Below are 16,780 nucleotides of genomic sequence, written 5' to 3' on the forward strand. Positions count from 1 at the left end.
CTGCGCTCTCGGCAGGTCTCACCTGGTCCGACTCCCACTTTGATGATATCTGCTCCGGAGAGGATGAGCTCCTCCACCATCTCTCCCGTCACCACATTCCCTGCCTGTGACAGGAAGAACAGGGCTCTCCGTGATCAGAAATGACTCCGGGGCAGGTATGGGGGTCATGGAATGAGTGGCCCGTGGAGAGTTTCACTCTGGACTCCAAGGGTAGGTGCGTATTGAGGCTACCAGGGTTCCAGGAGACAAAAATAAAAACAGTACCCCCCAATTCTGAAGTTGATTTAGGTCTGAGAATTGGCGAGTGTGTTCCCAGATTCCTTTTCTCCTAAATTCCAGCACAGAAGCAGATACCAGAGACCCATCTTGGGAAGGCACCTGCATGAAGTCATTGCATAGGAAGCTACAGAAATGTAGACTTTTAGAAACAGAAAATCCAGCTTAACACCAATCAGGTCAAAACAAAAATCTTCTATGGGACCCGAAATCCACAAGCAATGAGGCACAGTCAGCTGATCAGACCCCTTAGCAATGGGCAAAGGCTACTTAGGCACCTGGGAAAAGCCCTGGAGAATCTCTAGAACCCAGAAAGCCACGGTTAAAAGACTGACATTCTCGCGGTTGAGAAGATACCCGAGTGTCTGGTCCTAGGCTGGGGTTCCCACCTTGGAACAAAAGGGCAGGCAGGCCCTGATGAGCCATATGCCACTGGCACAGGCTCTGTCTACAGATGGAGTGGAGCTTCAGTCCTAAGAATAGACCTGCAAGCCAGGAAGTGGCGGAATCCATCAACCACAAGAATGCATATCTACGCTGGAAATAGTACAAGCTCTCTGACTGCAGGAGCTTGAAAGAGCAAAAATAGCCCTTTTATTACAACTCGCTGCCCCATGGATACTTCAGCTGGTACCCAGGATGCTTCAGCTGGTACCCAGGATGCTTGGCAAGACGACATTCACTGGGTTTTCACAACCGTGCAAAGTCACATTTTGCAAAAATGCATCCTAACTCTTTCCACTCCCACCAAAGCCCTGGTGTCCTTTCGCTGAATTAATTCCCTGGGGGAAATATTCTTTTTTTAAAAAATCTACAAAATAACTTGGAACTCCATAGAAAAGGTTGTCAGAAAGAGGTGGGCAGGCCAGTGTGAAGCTACTTGGTTATGGGCACCAGCTGTCAACAGAAAATGATGATGGATGTCACAGATGGAAGTCTGGAGTTGGGTTAAAGGTCAAGCCGTTTCCCCGTAAACTCTGCAGGGTAGTGTAAAGGCACGGTGAGCGCTCTCAATACAAAACTGACATGCATGCAAGGAGATAATACAATCACTGAACAGCCAGCTAGAGAAAAGCTCGTGGTGGAGCTGTGACAAAGGGTAACCGGCTGGCATAGACAAAGAACTCAGAAGCTCCATTTTAAAAAGAGACAAAGAAAACAAAAAGAGACAGACATGGCTAACCTAAGCCGGGAATGTACACAGCTTTATATGCTGGTGGGAGTCTACCTTTCACCTACCAGATCATCAGAGGTTATGAACACTACATACAACAACAAAAAAATCACATTAACTCTCTCTACTGGTGGGATAGCTTTTCTAGCACAAGTTTTCCTGGGAAGAAATTTGAACCTTAAAAGTGTGTTTGTTGCTCCTCCCATGAATTCTGAGACTCTCTCCCAATGACACTATCGCAAGCCTGGCCAAAGATTTAGACACAAAAATGTGCCATTCGCGAAGTGAAAAACTTTATTTTTCCAACGGGAATAGTTCTGCAGGATATTATAAAGAACCAGTTCAGATTAAAGAGGACAAGGCGTGATCAGAAATAAAGGCGACATTCAGATTTCACTGTGAAGTTTCTGCGCAGGTGGCCCCTGGCCACGGGGAGTTAGGTCTGTGGGTAGGGAGGGGCTGGCCAAGGGCGATTAAGCCAAGAGGCCGCTTTCTGTTGGAGCAAAACACCTTGTGAAGGGAGTGGATACCAGTTTGAGGGTGTGACAGCCCCTGGAAGCATGATAGGCCCCGTCACTATGGTAGTTTGCACATGATCACTTCCTGGACAGCCATGACCAGACAGAAACCATATACCCTAATCTGAGACACTGACACAGGCAGGAAGCAGTTTCTGCTGGGCCTCCTCACTGCCCCAGTGACATAGCTTCTATCTGAAATGTCTCCAAAGCTCATAGGCAAATACTTGGTCCACGGTGCAACAGTCTTGACAGGAGGGGATAGGGAGTTGAGGGTTACCAATCACCCACTGATGGGTTCCTAACTTCATGAGCGCGTGGGAAGGGGTAGGGACATCAGGAGATGGGGCCCAGGAAGTGGCAGCTGGGGTGGGGGGTAGCGTATCTTTGGAGGGCGTGTTTTATTCCCACTATCTTCACCTCCCAGTCTCTGCTACCTATGAGATACATGTTTTTTTTCTCCACCAAATATACCCTGTCATGATGTTCACCTCCACACAGACCCGGAAACCACAGAGCTACGGGACCATGAACTGCAATTTCTGAAACCTGAAGCCAAAATGAGTCTTACTTTTCCTCAGGTATTGTCAGGGACCTGGAGGGGGAAAAAAAAAAACCTAGCTCTATATTCAAGGCTCTAGTCCAAAAAGATGATTCCTGGGCCTGGTGACACATGCCCATAGTCCAAGCAGCATGGAGAGCTGAGGCAGTAGGATGACAAATTTAAAGCCAGTGTAGACAACTTAGTGAGGCCCAGTCTCAAAATTAAAAGGAAAAAAAAAAGTGGTTTGGGGTGTGGCTTAGGAGGGGAGATGGGCGAGACAGTCTTGTGGAAGCATCTGATACTGTACGTTCAATTCCAAGTACCAATCAAAAAAAGGAAGAGAAGGAGAGGAAAGGCAATAGACATGCTGAGTCTGTATTAATCCACTTAAAAGAGTAGCTGGAATTTCCAGCAGGCAATACTTAGGAATGGTTAGAAGATTCTCTTAGCCGACGCCTTTGCCTGCCCTCCCCAGCTGGCCATAGGTAAGCAGCAAGCAGATTGTTCAGAGGAACCCTGGCCTGGTGCAAAGGCCAGGAACGGCCAGCTTCTTCAGTGATCCTGAAAACACTAGGCATTCATTCACCCAGTGCCCTTCAGCTCGGAGAACACCGGGTGACTGCCAACTCCTCCTTACAGGGCCTCTGAAAGCCAGAGGAGAGAAAGTAACATTTTCCAAACCACCAAGAAAGAACCAAAGGCATGAGCATCCACTGGAGGTTTCTGGATGAAGCCCAGATTTCAGGGGTCAGCGCAGGCAAAGAATGGCTTTGGCATAAACATCTACCTTGCCAAAGTCTTCAGTCTATTGCTGGGGAAACCAACCGGGCAATGAAACACCTCCTGGCGGGCCAGCAGGCACTGCAGAGGTCCTCCCTGCTGGAGGCCGCCCAGAGGTCTGTGGGAACCCCTGCTCCCTCTGCCGTGCTCCCTCTTAGCAAGCCCTGGCTCTGCACTGGCAGCACACTTCCCCTTGGCTCCCTTCTCCCCGCACCCCTTTCCTGCGCTGCTCAATCTCCTCTGGTTTTTGTTCTTGAGGATAGCACACAATTCACCCGTTTGAAAACAGGCCAACCATGGTCCTTAGCACTAGCCTTTTCAAGTGCACAACATCTTGAGAAGTGGTGCCTGCCTTCTTTATTTGTGTGTGTGTGTGTGTGTGTGTGTGAGAGAGAGAGAGAGAGAGAGAGAGAGAGAGAGAGAGAGAGAGAGAGAGAACACATGTTTTATGTGCCTAAGTGTGGAGGCATTGATCTGATCAACCTCCGGTGTTCTGCTCCTCAGTACATCATCTACCTTAGTTTTTGAGATGGGGTCCCTCCTTTCTACCTGAAACTCTCCAATTGAGTTAGGCTGGCTTGCCAGTGAACGCCAGGAAATTGCCTCTCTGTACCTCCCAGCTCTGGATTACGTGTGCTCATTTTTCTTCTTCTGTGTAGGTCTAGTAATCAAGCTTGGGTCTCTATGCATGCACAGCAAGCATTTTTACAAACCGAGCTATATCTCTGTCCTTTCTCTTACTTCTTAGGACAATTCCACTGCATAGGCCCTACCTTTCTTCGGTGACTCAGTGTTCAGAGCACATGATTCCAATGAACTTACTGCCTAAAAGCAATTGAGCAACTGTTGGGGCACACTGTGTGGGTAGGGTAATGAAACAACCTCCCATGAGGACACCATAATTGTTCTCCTTTCCTTTAGTGTCCTCAAACTCCTTTTCCCAAGCAAGGAACACAAGAGTCAAAAAAGTCCCCATAGGGCTCTCAGGTCATGAGCTGGCATGCTGGGGTACACTGTATGAAGTTGTGTCTCTGTCCTTACTCACCTAAGGCAGTCTCTGATTGGCTTTAATAAAAATCATGACCAATTAGCTGGACAGGAAGTAGAAGGTGGGACTTGCTGGGAGGGAGAAAGGAATTCTGGGAAGAAGAAAGAGGAAGCCCTTTTGCCAGGAGACATGAGAAGGAAGTAACTATGGGCTTGGAAGGTTTAGCTAGCCACATAGCTGGATGGGACTAGGCGGTCAGGTTAGCTTAGATGAACTGGTTGAGAGTCTGCCTAGCTAAGGCCTAAGGCTTTGAAATATTAAAAAGGTCTTTGTGTGGTTATTTGGGGAACTAGCTGGTTAAGGAATAATTGTCACTGTGTTCATTTCTAGCATTAATAGATACAGATTATTAACAATCATTTTATTATAGTGTCCTCTTAAACTTTGTAACCTGACCCTAAACAGTGTGGCCATAGATTAAAGATGAGACCTTTAATAAGACTCTCCTGAATGAGATTACTATTCCTTAGAAAAGGGCAGGGGGAACATGCGTGGGCCTTTCTGCAACATGAGGACACACCTACAAGTCACCTATAAAGGAAGAGTGTCACAAGACATTGGCAGACCTCAGTCTTGAGCTTCTAGTAAGTTTCCATTGTTTACAAGCCTCCCAGTTTATGGTATTTTGGCAGCAGCCAGGAGGAGGTCACCAAGCGCTGCCATGTAGGGGGTCAGGAGGAGAAACCTAGCAAGTCACCTGGGAAACAGCAATGGTCTCCAGTCACAAACACAGTTGCCAAAACAGCAGGGAGGATCTCAAATGCACTCCCCCCCCCCACCTCCCCAGCAAAAGCTGGCTCATTACAGCTAAGGGCTGACCACTCACAGAACTGGGAGCAGGCCAATTCAAACTGTGTTGTCTAGGAATGTGTAAGTGGTGGACACCAGACAGCTAGCTGCCAAGAGGGGAGCAGTAACCAGAGCTGTGGAGAAGACCTGAGGTGAGAATCGTATGTTTGGGGGGCAGGGTGGGGAACTGTAGGGTTGCTAGAGTAGGACTTATAACTACCTAGTAAGCATCCCTGTTGATGTACTTTTTGTGATTTATAACATTACCAAAGATGTGAAGCAAGACCACTAAGCTACCTCAAGCGGTGTCATTTGTCATCAAACCTTTGTAAGCAACACATGCCACTAGGGCAGTAAACAAGCTGTTAACCCTCCTTGTCTCCAGAGCAACTAAGACAGGAGAGGTGGATCCCACCCTTCTGACCTGTCCGGATCCCTGCAGAGCCCTAGACCCCTCCAGAACCTTCCAGACCCCTGTAGACCCCTACAGAGCTCTCCAGACCCCTGCAGACCCTTGTAGAGCCCCAGATCCTTCCAGACCCCTATGAATTCCTACAGAGCCCCTCAGACCCCTGCAGACCACAGGGTCCTTCAGCCCTCCCTTCTCTCCTCACCCCTCTCATGGAATCCATAAAGGGCTCCACATCTCCAACAATTATATGTTGAGATTTCTACATGAAATCTGGAGAAGTTAAGTTTAAAGTCAAGTGCTACTCAGAGCCACCACATCCCAGTCAGAGCCTGGGGCTTGTTCTGAAATTCCAGGGTTTTCTTCCCTCTTTTGGGGGTGGGGGTGTGTTTTGTTTTGTTTTGTTTTGTTTCAAGACAGGGTTTCTCTGTGTAGCCCTGGCTGTCCTGGAACTCACTCTGTAGACCAGGCTGGCCTTGAACTCAGAAATCCACTTGCCTCTGCCTCCCAAGTGTTGGGATTAAAGGTGTGCGCCACCACTACCCGGCTGGTTTTCTTCCCTCTTATAAGTGGCCCGAAAGAAAGTTACCACAAAGGCAAATGACAGGAGCCTCAGGTGGGGCTTGGAACTAGGTACTCATGAGTGGTACTGGGCACAGGAAGGGACAGCAACTTCACTATGCCCTGATGCTAACCTTCCCAAGTAGAAACGAAAGTCACTGTACCCCTCACTGATCCCGTCCAGTGGCAGGTGAACAAGGACAAACAAATCTAAATGTGCCATGGAAGGAATGGTCTCTACCCTCAGAGCTGCCTTCCAAAGCGATTTTATTATTTTGTGTCAATGTGGTATGATAATATGTTCCCACACCTAAGAACAAATCAGAGGTTTAGATTCCTGGTCTGCAGTAAATGTAGGATAACCACTCCTTTACCAAGAAGCTGAGAATGAGAGAAGGGTCTGGCATCTCCCTGAAATTCTCGGAGCACTTGTGGATACACAAGCAAGCTAAACTCCTACTCTCACGTGCAACAAACACATGTTTGTTTTCTCAAGCACTAGATAATTTCCAGCAGAATGTCCTACAACTTATCTCAGTTTGGATGGTACCTGGCCATAGTGTCAGATCCCACAGGTCAGAGCTCAGTCCCATAAGACTGCTTCACACTTCAGAAACCAACCCGGGGCAGTAGGCTACATAGCTCCTGCCTAGCTTGGCTTCAGATCCAAGGTTCAATGCTAGAGTGGCTCACAGACTCAAACACGCTAGCTAACTTACTAACTTAGCAAAGGCTACAAAGGATAGAGAGAAGTCAGATGAAGATCTAGCTCAAGGGATGGGACGTCCTAAGAGGAGCTGTGTTGGGAACCCAAGTCAAAGGCTCAACAGAGAAAATCTCCAGCAGCTCTATCAATGGGAAGTCTATCTCAGGAAGTACAGGCATGGGTGTGCGGGGCTCCCTCGGGGGTTCAGGTGGTGAAGACTCAGTTCTCGGCTGACGGTGCTGCTGAGAGGTGACTGGATCATGAGGGTCCTGACTTCACTGATGGATTGATCTGAGTGAAACAGCCTGTATAAAGGACCTCCGGGAGGCCTCACGGAAGACAGTAAGTTGATGAGGGAATGTCTTGGAAGAGGAATACCTTGACTGTGGCCCATTTTTATTCCCATGAGGTAATTTCTTATTACTTATTTTTGTTGGTGGTGGTGTTGTGATAAAATACCATGACCAAGCCCAAAAGGAACTTAGTAAAGAAATGTCCCTAAAGAGACAACTGAACTCCACTAGCAGAAACCACGAACGAGTGCCCACTTCCTGACAGGGAAATGTGAGACAAACAGGTTTGACATCACAGAGGTGTCAAGGGATGAGTCATGAACTGGGCATTCTCTATATCCCATACTAAGAACAATAAAGACTGGAATAAATGCAGTGGTTTGAGTTCCTCCCCTCCAAAGCCCAACTGTGACCCTTTCCTTTCAGTCAATTCACCCTGTGAGCAGTCAAACATAGCTTTAGCACATAAAGGTGATAATCACTGGGAGAATACAGAAATGGAAGAAAAAGTCAAAAAACCAAAGGTATTAGATATGACATCATCTCAACAGACCTGCCATCATTAACTGGCTCCCACAAAATGATTATGTCACCGAGTCCAGCCCTATCGATAGCACAACTATCAACTGATAAGACTGGGTGGGATATGGGGCAGCAAGTCCAGCCCTATCGATAGCACAACTATCAACTGATAAGCCTGAGTGGAATATGGGGCAGCATGTTGAACTGAAACCTTAGCATGTATTTTCAATTTTAAAATAAATCTACTCTTATTGTGGGGTGATGAAGATCCCCCTCCCTCTTTTTTTTACAGGTGACACCTGGTAACAGAGCCTTGATATTGATCAGGATTGTATTCATGTTTTAGAGGAAAGCTAGTTCTTCTGATCTTCCCTAGTGTCCACCTGTCCCACTTCTGGAGACTTGCAACTACTCTTCCAACAAAAGCTATGGGAGGGAACAGGCCCCACGCCCAGCACACCACGTCTCCTAGTTCCCTCATCTTGAGAGCATCCCATCATACTCACCATGATGGTGTGTTCGGGAAATTTGGACCGGACCAGTTTCACGAATTCCACAAAATGTTCCGAATACCCATTGGCCACATCTAGACAGATGAACTTCACCTGCGGCACGGCTTCCAAGATGCGGCTCATCTTCTCGAGATCATTCTGCCCACTGCCAGAACTCACGGCTATATGCTGTGGCAAGGCGTAGCACAGACAGTGGCCATGAACTGGAGGATTTAAAGGAAGACCCTCCTCCACCGGCAACCCTCCAAGGTCTACCCTGAGCAAACACAGACCCTCTGTTCAAACAGCGGTAGGGTTTTCTTTCCCACCCTTGACTCACACACATCCTTGAACCTGGGTCTTGGCAACAAAACCTCACAGTAAACAGATTCTAAAATCCTCAGGACACCTTGCACTTGGCTGCTTCTCCATTTTCTCAAGCTTGCTGTGCAGAACATTGCGCTGCGTGTGGAGCCACTGGTGCAGGTGTGTCATGGGGGGAACTCACAGAAGGGCAGCATAGGAAGTCTCCAGAAATAACAAGTGAGGGCGACAATCATTTACAGATTAAGGAGATGTGTGACTAGGATATGATTCGGTGGGAAACGTGCATAAGGTCACTCTCTGCTGAGCTCACGGCCATCTGAACCACACTATACCTGTGTGATGGTTAGTATTATCAACTTGAGAGAGCCTAAAATGAGCAGACAGGCTCGTAGGCATGCCTTTGGGAGATTACCTTGATTGAGTGGAATGAGGTGGGAGACCTGTAGCATCATTCCTTTGTTGGGATGGTGGGATGATGCTGGGATGACTCTGGGATGCTGGGGTGATGATGCTGGGATGGTGGGTTACTAGGATGATGCTGGGATGATGCTGGGATGATGCTGGGATGATGCTGGGATGACTCTGGGATGCTGGGATGATGCTGGGATGGTAGGTTACTAGGATGATGCTGGGATAATGCTGGGATGATGCTTGGATGATGCTGGGATGACTCTGGGATGCTGGGATGATGCTGGGATGGTGGGTTACTAGGATGATGCTGGGATAATGCTGGGATACTGAGATGATGCTAGGATGATGGGGTGGTGGGATGCTGGGACGGATATTAATGAAGAGAAGGAACTGCAGCAGAATTCATGCATGACTCTCTGCTACCTAACTGTGGACACACGTGGCCATCTGCTTCACACTCCTATCACCTTGAAACCCCCCCCCCCCACCATGAATCTCTTGGTGGTTAGAAGTGCTTACTGCTCTCACAGAAGAGCCAGGTGTGGTCCCCAGCACCCACACAAATGTTGTCAACCCTAAGTAACTCCAGTTCCAGAGGATCCAAACACCTTCCTCTGGCCTTTGTGGGTACTAGGAATACCTGTAATGCACATACATACATGCAGGCAAACACACATAAAAAATGTCTTTTAAAAACTACACTCAGGTTGATGTGGATTTTTGCTGTTTTATTTTTATGCATATGATGCATATGCCATAATTAGCTACATAGCATTCGCATTATATGAAGCAGAACACATCATATAGAAATGATCTAAGCTGGGCGTGGTGGCGCACACCTGTAATCCCAGCACTTGGGAGGCAGAGGCAGGTGGATTTCTGAGTTTGAGGCCAGCGTGGTCTACAGAGTGAGTTCCAGGACAGCCAGGGCTACACAGAGAAACCCTGTCTCGAAAAACCAAACAAAAAAAGAAAGAAAGAAAGAAAGAAAGAAAGAAAGAAAGAAAGGAAGGAAGGAAGGAAGGAAGGAAGGAAGGAAGGAAGGAAGGAAGGAAGGAAGGAAGAAAGAAAGAAAGAAAGAAAGAAAGAAAGAAAGAAAGAAAGAAAGAAAGAAAGAAAGAAAGAAAGAAGAAAAAAGAAATGATCTAAATCTATAAGAGGATATGTATAGATTATATGTAGACCTACTATTGGGCTTGAGCAACCAAGGACTTTGGCATCTGCAAGGAGCCTGAGACCCTAACTGTAACGAGGGACATCTATAATCTGAACAATATATCAAAGGTGAAAGGGTCTACATTGGGCCAGAATTATTTTCTCTCTTAAGCTAACTGTTTGTAGTAAAAATCCACACCTAACTACTTAAGTCATAGTGAAAGCAACAGCAGCTATACCAGCATCCAAAATCATCTCATTACAAATGACCTCCCCACAAAGAGGCAGGCCCAGATCTCATTGCCGGATTTGGCTTAGAACCAGTAGAATGTACTGGAAGGAAACTGACTCATGTTATGGGAGGGCTTATGATATCATTTTTAAGTACCCGTTTACTTAGTGGACCAGGGCTACTGAGACACAGAAGCACAGCATGTAAGATGCCTATACTGGGTAGCTTGGTGTCAGCTTGACACAAGCTATGGTCATTTTGGAAGAATCTCAATTGAGAATGAGCTCCCACCAGACTGGCCTGTGGGCAAGCCTGAGGTACATTTTCTTGATTGATGTGAGAGGGTCCAGCTCACTACAGGTAGTGCCACCCCCAGACTGGTGGTCCCAGGTGATAGAAGAACGCATGCTAAACAAACTGTAAGCCCATAAACAGCAGTCAGGTTCCTGTCCTGACTTCTCTAGATGATGCACTGTCTGTGTACGTGCCGTAAGATGAAATAACCCCTTTTCTCCCTGGGGTGCATCATCACGGCAACAGAAACCTTAAACTAAGACAGACATCTCCTTAGGTACACAATTGTTTTAGGTTATTTAATTATGCCATTATTAAAGAACATTTTTCTGGTTCCAAGAAGGATTTATATCCTCATTCTCATTCTCATTCTCATTCTCATTCTCTCTCTCTCTCTCTCTCTCTCTCTCTCTCTCTCTCTCTCTCTCTCTCCCTCCCTCCCTCCCTCCCTCCCCCCCTCCCTCCCCCCCCTCTCTCTCTCTCCCTCTCCCTCCCTCTCTCTCTCTCTCTCTCTCTCCCTCTCCCCCCACTCTCTGATAGCACTGGGTACTGAAGGTCGGGTACCACACACTTTTTAATCCCACAGGTAAATCCCAGCTGAGCTACAGCCCAAACTTATACTTTTTTCTTTGAGATACAGGCTAAGCTGCCCAGGCTGCTCCTGACCTGGAGCTCCCCTGCCTCAGCCTCTTCCATAACTGAGATCACAGGCTAGCCCACCGGGCCTGGCTCCAGATGACGCTGATGTATTACTCGTTAACTCCTTCCTCCCACTACCAGGCTCAGAAAACTGTCTCCATGTGTGTGACATCTCCATGTGTGACATCTACATGTGTGTGACATCTTCATGTGTGACATCTCCATGTGCATGACATCTCCATGTGTGGACATCTCCATGTGTGTGACATCTCCATGTGTGTGACATCTCCATATGTGTGACGTCTCCATGTGTGTGATGTTTCCATGTGTGATGTCTCCATGTGTGACACCTCCATGTGTGTGACATCTCCATGTGTGACATCTCCATGTGTGACATCTCCATGTGTGTGGGCATCTCCATGTGTGTGACATCTTCATGTGTGACATCTCCATGTGTGTGACATAGCCATGTGTGATGTCTCCCATGTGTGACATCTCCATGTGTGACATCTACATGTGTGTGTGACATCTTCATGACATCTCCATGTGTGTGACATCTCCATGTGTGACATCTACATGTGTGTGACATCTCCATGTGTGACATCTCCATGTGTGACATCTCCATGTGTGACACCTCCATGTGTGTGGCATCTCCATGTGTGACATCTCCATGTGTGTGACATCTCCATGTGTAACATCTCCATGTGTGTGACATCTCCATGTGTGTGACATCTCCATGTGTGTGACATCTCCATGTGTGTGACGTTTCCATGTGTGACGTCTCCATGTGTGACATCTCCATGTATGTGACATCTCCATGTGTGTGACATCTTCATGTGTGACATCTCCATGTGTGTGACATCTCCATGTGTGTGACATCTTCATGTGTGACATCTCCATGTGCGTGACATCTCCATGTGTGATGTCTCCATGTGTGACATCTACATGTGTGTGATGCCTCCATGTGTGATGTCTCCATGTGTGACATCTACATGTGTGTGACATCTTCATGACATCTCCATGTGTGTGACATCTTCATGTGTGACATCTACATGTGCGTGACATCTCCATGTGTGACATCTCCATGTGTGACATCTCCATGTATGTGACATCTCCATGTGTGACACCTCCATGTGTGTGACACCTCCATGTGTGACATCTCCATGTGTGTGACATCTCCATGTGTGACACCTCCATGTGTGACACCTCCATGTGTGTGACATCTTCATGTGTGACATCTCCATGTGTGTGACATCTTCATGTGTGACATCTCCATGTGTGATGTCTCCATGTGTGACATCTCCATGTGTGTGATGCCTCCATGTGTGATGTCTCCATGTGTGACATCTCCATGTGTGACATCTCCATGTGTGACATCTCCATGTGTGACATCTCCATGTGTGACGTCTCCATGTGTGTGATGCCTCCATGTGTGATGCCTCCATGTGTGATGTCTCCGTGTGTGATGTCTCCATGTATGTTTCCAGCACAGGCAACTAGTATCAATAAGACTACACTTTCAGCTCTTGTGTTTGGTTTTCACTCAGCAAAATGTTCTCAGGGTTTGTTCACACCGTAAGAAGTTAGTCTTTCATTCCTCTTGTGGTTGGACAACATTCTATCATATTGATAGTTGTTAAGTATCTGTCCATCAGTTAGACATTCAAGTTCTTTAGTCTGCATTTCCTACTGCTGGGCTATTATAAACATTATGAGCATTCATGACCCAATGCATGTGTGATTATATGGTTTCATTTCTCCTAGAAAGGGAGCTGTTAGTCATATGGTAACTTGTGCTTCCTCTCTTAGTCAGGGTTACTGTGACAAAATGTCCTGGTTACTTAGTTAGGGTTCCTTCTGTCTTAGTCAGGGTTACTGTGACAAAATGTCCTGGTTACTTAGTTAGGGTTCCTTCTGTCTTAGTCAGGGTTACTGTGACAAAACATCCTGACCAAAGCAACATGAAGAGGGAAGATTTATTTGGTTTCTGCTTCCAAGGAAATCAGGATAGAACTCCAGGAAAGGGAGGTGATACAGGGGCTGATACAGAGGCCATGGAAGGTTGCTGCTTACTGGCTGGCTCAGCCTGCTTTCTTAAAGACCCCAGGACCACTGTCCCAGGGATGGTCCCAACTGCAATGACCTGGGCCCTCCCTCCGCAATCACTAAGAAAATGAACACCCTAGAGACTTGCCCACAGCCCGATCTCACGGAGGAGGCCAGATGACCATGGCTTATGTTAGGTTAGCATAAACCATGTTTAGGTTGTTTACAAGGCAACCTCAGCACCTACATTCCTCCCAACTACATAGGAGCATCCTAATTTCTCCACATTCTCAACAATTCTCACATCATTCTAATGACAGCTATCCTAGCAGGGGTGGAACATAGTGAAATAATTTGTTATCATTAGTATGCACTATCTGTAGCCAGGAAAAAGCAGTTAGGTTGGATTCACCTGGAAACCCCTGGCAGGAAGCAAGGCCTTGCCCAGGCTCTGGGTACGGATATGTACTCTTCAAGGTGAAGCCTACCTCACAGGCAATGCCTGGCATTTTCTAACATACCGTACCTGTGGCAGGTTTCCTCAACAAAGCCCTGGCAGCAACCCCAGCATCCTGTGTTCCGATTCAAATAGCCCTGACATGGCTGCAGACTATTCCTCCTCCCTCAGCCCATGTCCAGTAAAGTTTGTCATGGTACCTGCAGGCATTCGGGGTGGTTTTCTGCAAACCGCTTCCAGTCATCCAGCGAGTAATGCTTATGAACGGCTGTAAACATGGCGTGCTAGGAAACAAAACCGGATTGTCAGGAGTGAGCCAGGGAAGCCCATCACTCACTCACACACACACACACACACACACACACACACACACACACACACACACACGCGCGCCAGCCTGCTGGGGTAAGCCACAGACAAAAGCATCTGCAGCTGCCTTTCATGCCTAGTTTGCTCTGAATGTGTCCCCGGGAGCCAAAATTGAACAAAGGTGTATGCAATGAAGCCATGAATCACAAAATGATTCCCTGCTCTGATATGATCAGACAATGTGTGTTCAGTCTTGGGAAGCCCTGCCAAAAGGCAAGAAAAGGAATAAGGGAGTAATCTCCCCCAAACTGGCCCACCTAGCTCTTGCCCACACCCAAGGCAGGTCAAGAACACACATGTAGAAGAGCCCTTAAACCAGGAGAGTGAGCATCCTAATGCAAGCTTCTGCTCAGTCAACCAAAGGACCTGGCCTTACACCCAAAGCTTCCCCCAATTCACAGCCTAAATACTTCTTGCTGAGAGCCAAGAAGAGAAAGTATTACATAAGAACTCTACTTCTCGGACTATTGAACCAGACGTTACCACCGTCGGGCCAATGGTTTGCAAATACCATTGGATTCTCAGAACAACTATGAACAGAATTACTGTCATTAGGAGCAGATGGGGCGGGGGTGGGGGGTGATAAATTTAAGAACTACATAGCAAAGCTGGGTAGGGTGGCACATGCCTCAAACTCCAGCACTTAGTACGCTGGAGGCTGAGGCTGGAGGACTGGCGGCAAGCGGAAGTCCAGCCACGACATAGCAAGATCCTACCTCACAAAGGGGTGTGGGGCCGAGGAGGAAGTGATAACCAATTTATCAATTGCTTATAGCAATGGCCCAGAATCAACCTTCCCTACTCCGAGGCCTCTCCTCTAGCTTCTGAGTTGCCCTGCACCTCCAATTTCCCACTCTAAAATTCTATGACTATTAATTCACACTGTCTGTGGATCCCAAAAGCAGAAACCTCACAGAAAAACCCACACACGGCTATCTCTGCCAGTGCGGGCTATGGCGTTCCTGGGAAACGTTCCCATGAGAGTGGGAGGGGCAGAGCAAGTTCCAGGTTCTTCAATGAATAACAAGTATGCAGACAAACCAGGCTACCTCAGTGTTGCTCCTTGAGCCACTCCTGCTTTTAACTGTGAACTTGCTGTCACTATAACTGTAACTGTAACAAAGTTTCTGAGGTAATTAACTCATTTTGGCTTGGCCTATTGAAGGGTCCATTGTTCTTGGGACTGTGGCATGTCAGCCCACCTCAGTGAGACCACACCTTTGGTGACATAAAGACCTCCTGCCAGGCACCATCCCTTAAAGGCCCTGCTCTTAAAAAATACCCCCCCCCCAGTAACCCATGGAACTTCAGAGATACTTTCTCACACCACAACATACACTAAAAAGTCATTAAAAACAGTCATTAATGACAAAGCAGGGAAAAGATTAGGAGGTAAAAACACATTACATTCCTTTAGCAATTCATTTATTTGCCTCAGACCCCCTTCTGGTAGAGGCTTAGAGCTGACAAACAGCCAATCCTCGGTCAGGTGGATGACCTCCAACTCTACTTTCTGAGCTCATAATCTGAGACTCTTTCCCTCATCTGGCTGCTTAATGATGAATCCCAGTGCCTCCTGTGGTCAGACCTGCCACCCACAGCGAGAAGCTTTTCCAACTAATTGCATTTAGCTTTGTACTTGGCAGGCAGGACCAGCAAAAACAGATACAGTTCTTCGCTCCTCATCCAGAGGCCCTCTAGTCTCTGACATGGAAGATTCTCACGCCCAACACACAGGTCTGTGTCTGTGAGGCAGTGAATACCTAGGGCTGGCATTTCCTCCATTTTTCCTGAGGCCAAGACGCTAGTCAAGAGAAACCTTGAACTTGCCTCAGAATCCATCCAATTTAGAGATGTGTCCTACAGATTCGGGGAGTCACTTTGGGTTTATGCTCTGCCTCTCTACTTGACTGAAGGCCCTGGGGCAAGATGTCCTACCTCTTTCTCTGTGTGCCTCAGTTTCCTCCTCAGCAAAAGGAGTCTACCCCACTGAGCTATGATAAGAACTGAGAGACAGATTAAAGCAGAAATGATAATCGCTCTCCAACACAGTGTATTAAATACTGCACGCAAAGTGTGCCATTGTAAAGGGATGGCTCCTCTCCCGTATGCCATTCATCCTGCTGTCTTCTTTTTGAAAGCCTAATAATTTCTAGAACCATCACAGGCATTTTCACAGAAGAGCCAGAGTCAGGTCTAGACCATCTCACAGAGGTCCAGACATGGCGTTATGTTTTGACTACAGAAGCAGAGAAGATATGGTCCTTGCAACAACTGGACTCAGCAAAGAATGAGAGAGCCCAGGCACCTGACACCCCTATCCTCCCTGTCCCCAAAAGGATGTAGTAAAGTGGTTGAGCTCTGACCTGTGACATCACCACAGCCATCTCAAATGTCCCCACAGTGTCCATGTTGGCCACAATGATGGGAATCCCTGAGTAGGTCTGCTTTGAGTTTCGAAACGTAAAGGTTCGCTCAAGATCCACCTGTTGGCAAATAAACAAAAGAAATGAGTCAGCTCTGAGGTAACACAGGCAGATTTCCCAGTGTTTAGAGCCAGGAGGGAAGGTCACCAAAGATGAGTCTACCCCTCAACCCCTAGACTCTCTTAGGCCCAGTGTTCCAAGGTCAGGACAGCTCCAAGGAAACCAAGTAGCAAGCTATACCCACATTCAGAAGTTTACACAGTCCCCACAGTCGGTTCCCACACATCCAACTAAGAGGCACTAGATATTCTTT

At 47.3% G+C, this 16,780-nt stretch overlaps 1 protein-coding gene across 2 annotated transcripts in view; it reads right to left on the reverse strand.

The window, feature by feature from the left end:
• Nucleotides 1–16,780, reverse strand: part of Gmpr (guanosine monophosphate reductase) — a 40,383-nt gene that overhangs the window by 16,869 nt on the left and 6,734 nt on the right. The window contains exons 2-5 of one of the 2 annotated variants that reach the window (XM_052157621.1): nt 16,408–16,527; nt 13,873–13,956; nt 8,127–8,300; nt 23–104 (exon numbers count right to left, since the gene is read on the reverse strand). In XM_052157621.1, coding sequence (XP_052013581.1) covers nt 23–104; nt 8,127–8,300; nt 13,873–13,956; nt 16,408–16,527 — 460 coding nt within the window. The remainder of the gene's footprint in view (nt 1–22; nt 105–8,126; nt 8,301–13,872; nt 13,957–16,407; nt 16,528–16,780) is intronic. The other variant, XM_052157622.1, reaches the window with a different exon arrangement.

This window comes from Apodemus sylvaticus, chromosome 14 (assembly GCF_947179515.1).
Source record: "Apodemus sylvaticus chromosome 14, mApoSyl1.1, whole genome shotgun sequence".
In the NCBI taxonomy this organism is placed as follows: Eukaryota; Metazoa; Chordata; class Mammalia; order Rodentia; family Muridae; genus Apodemus; species Apodemus sylvaticus.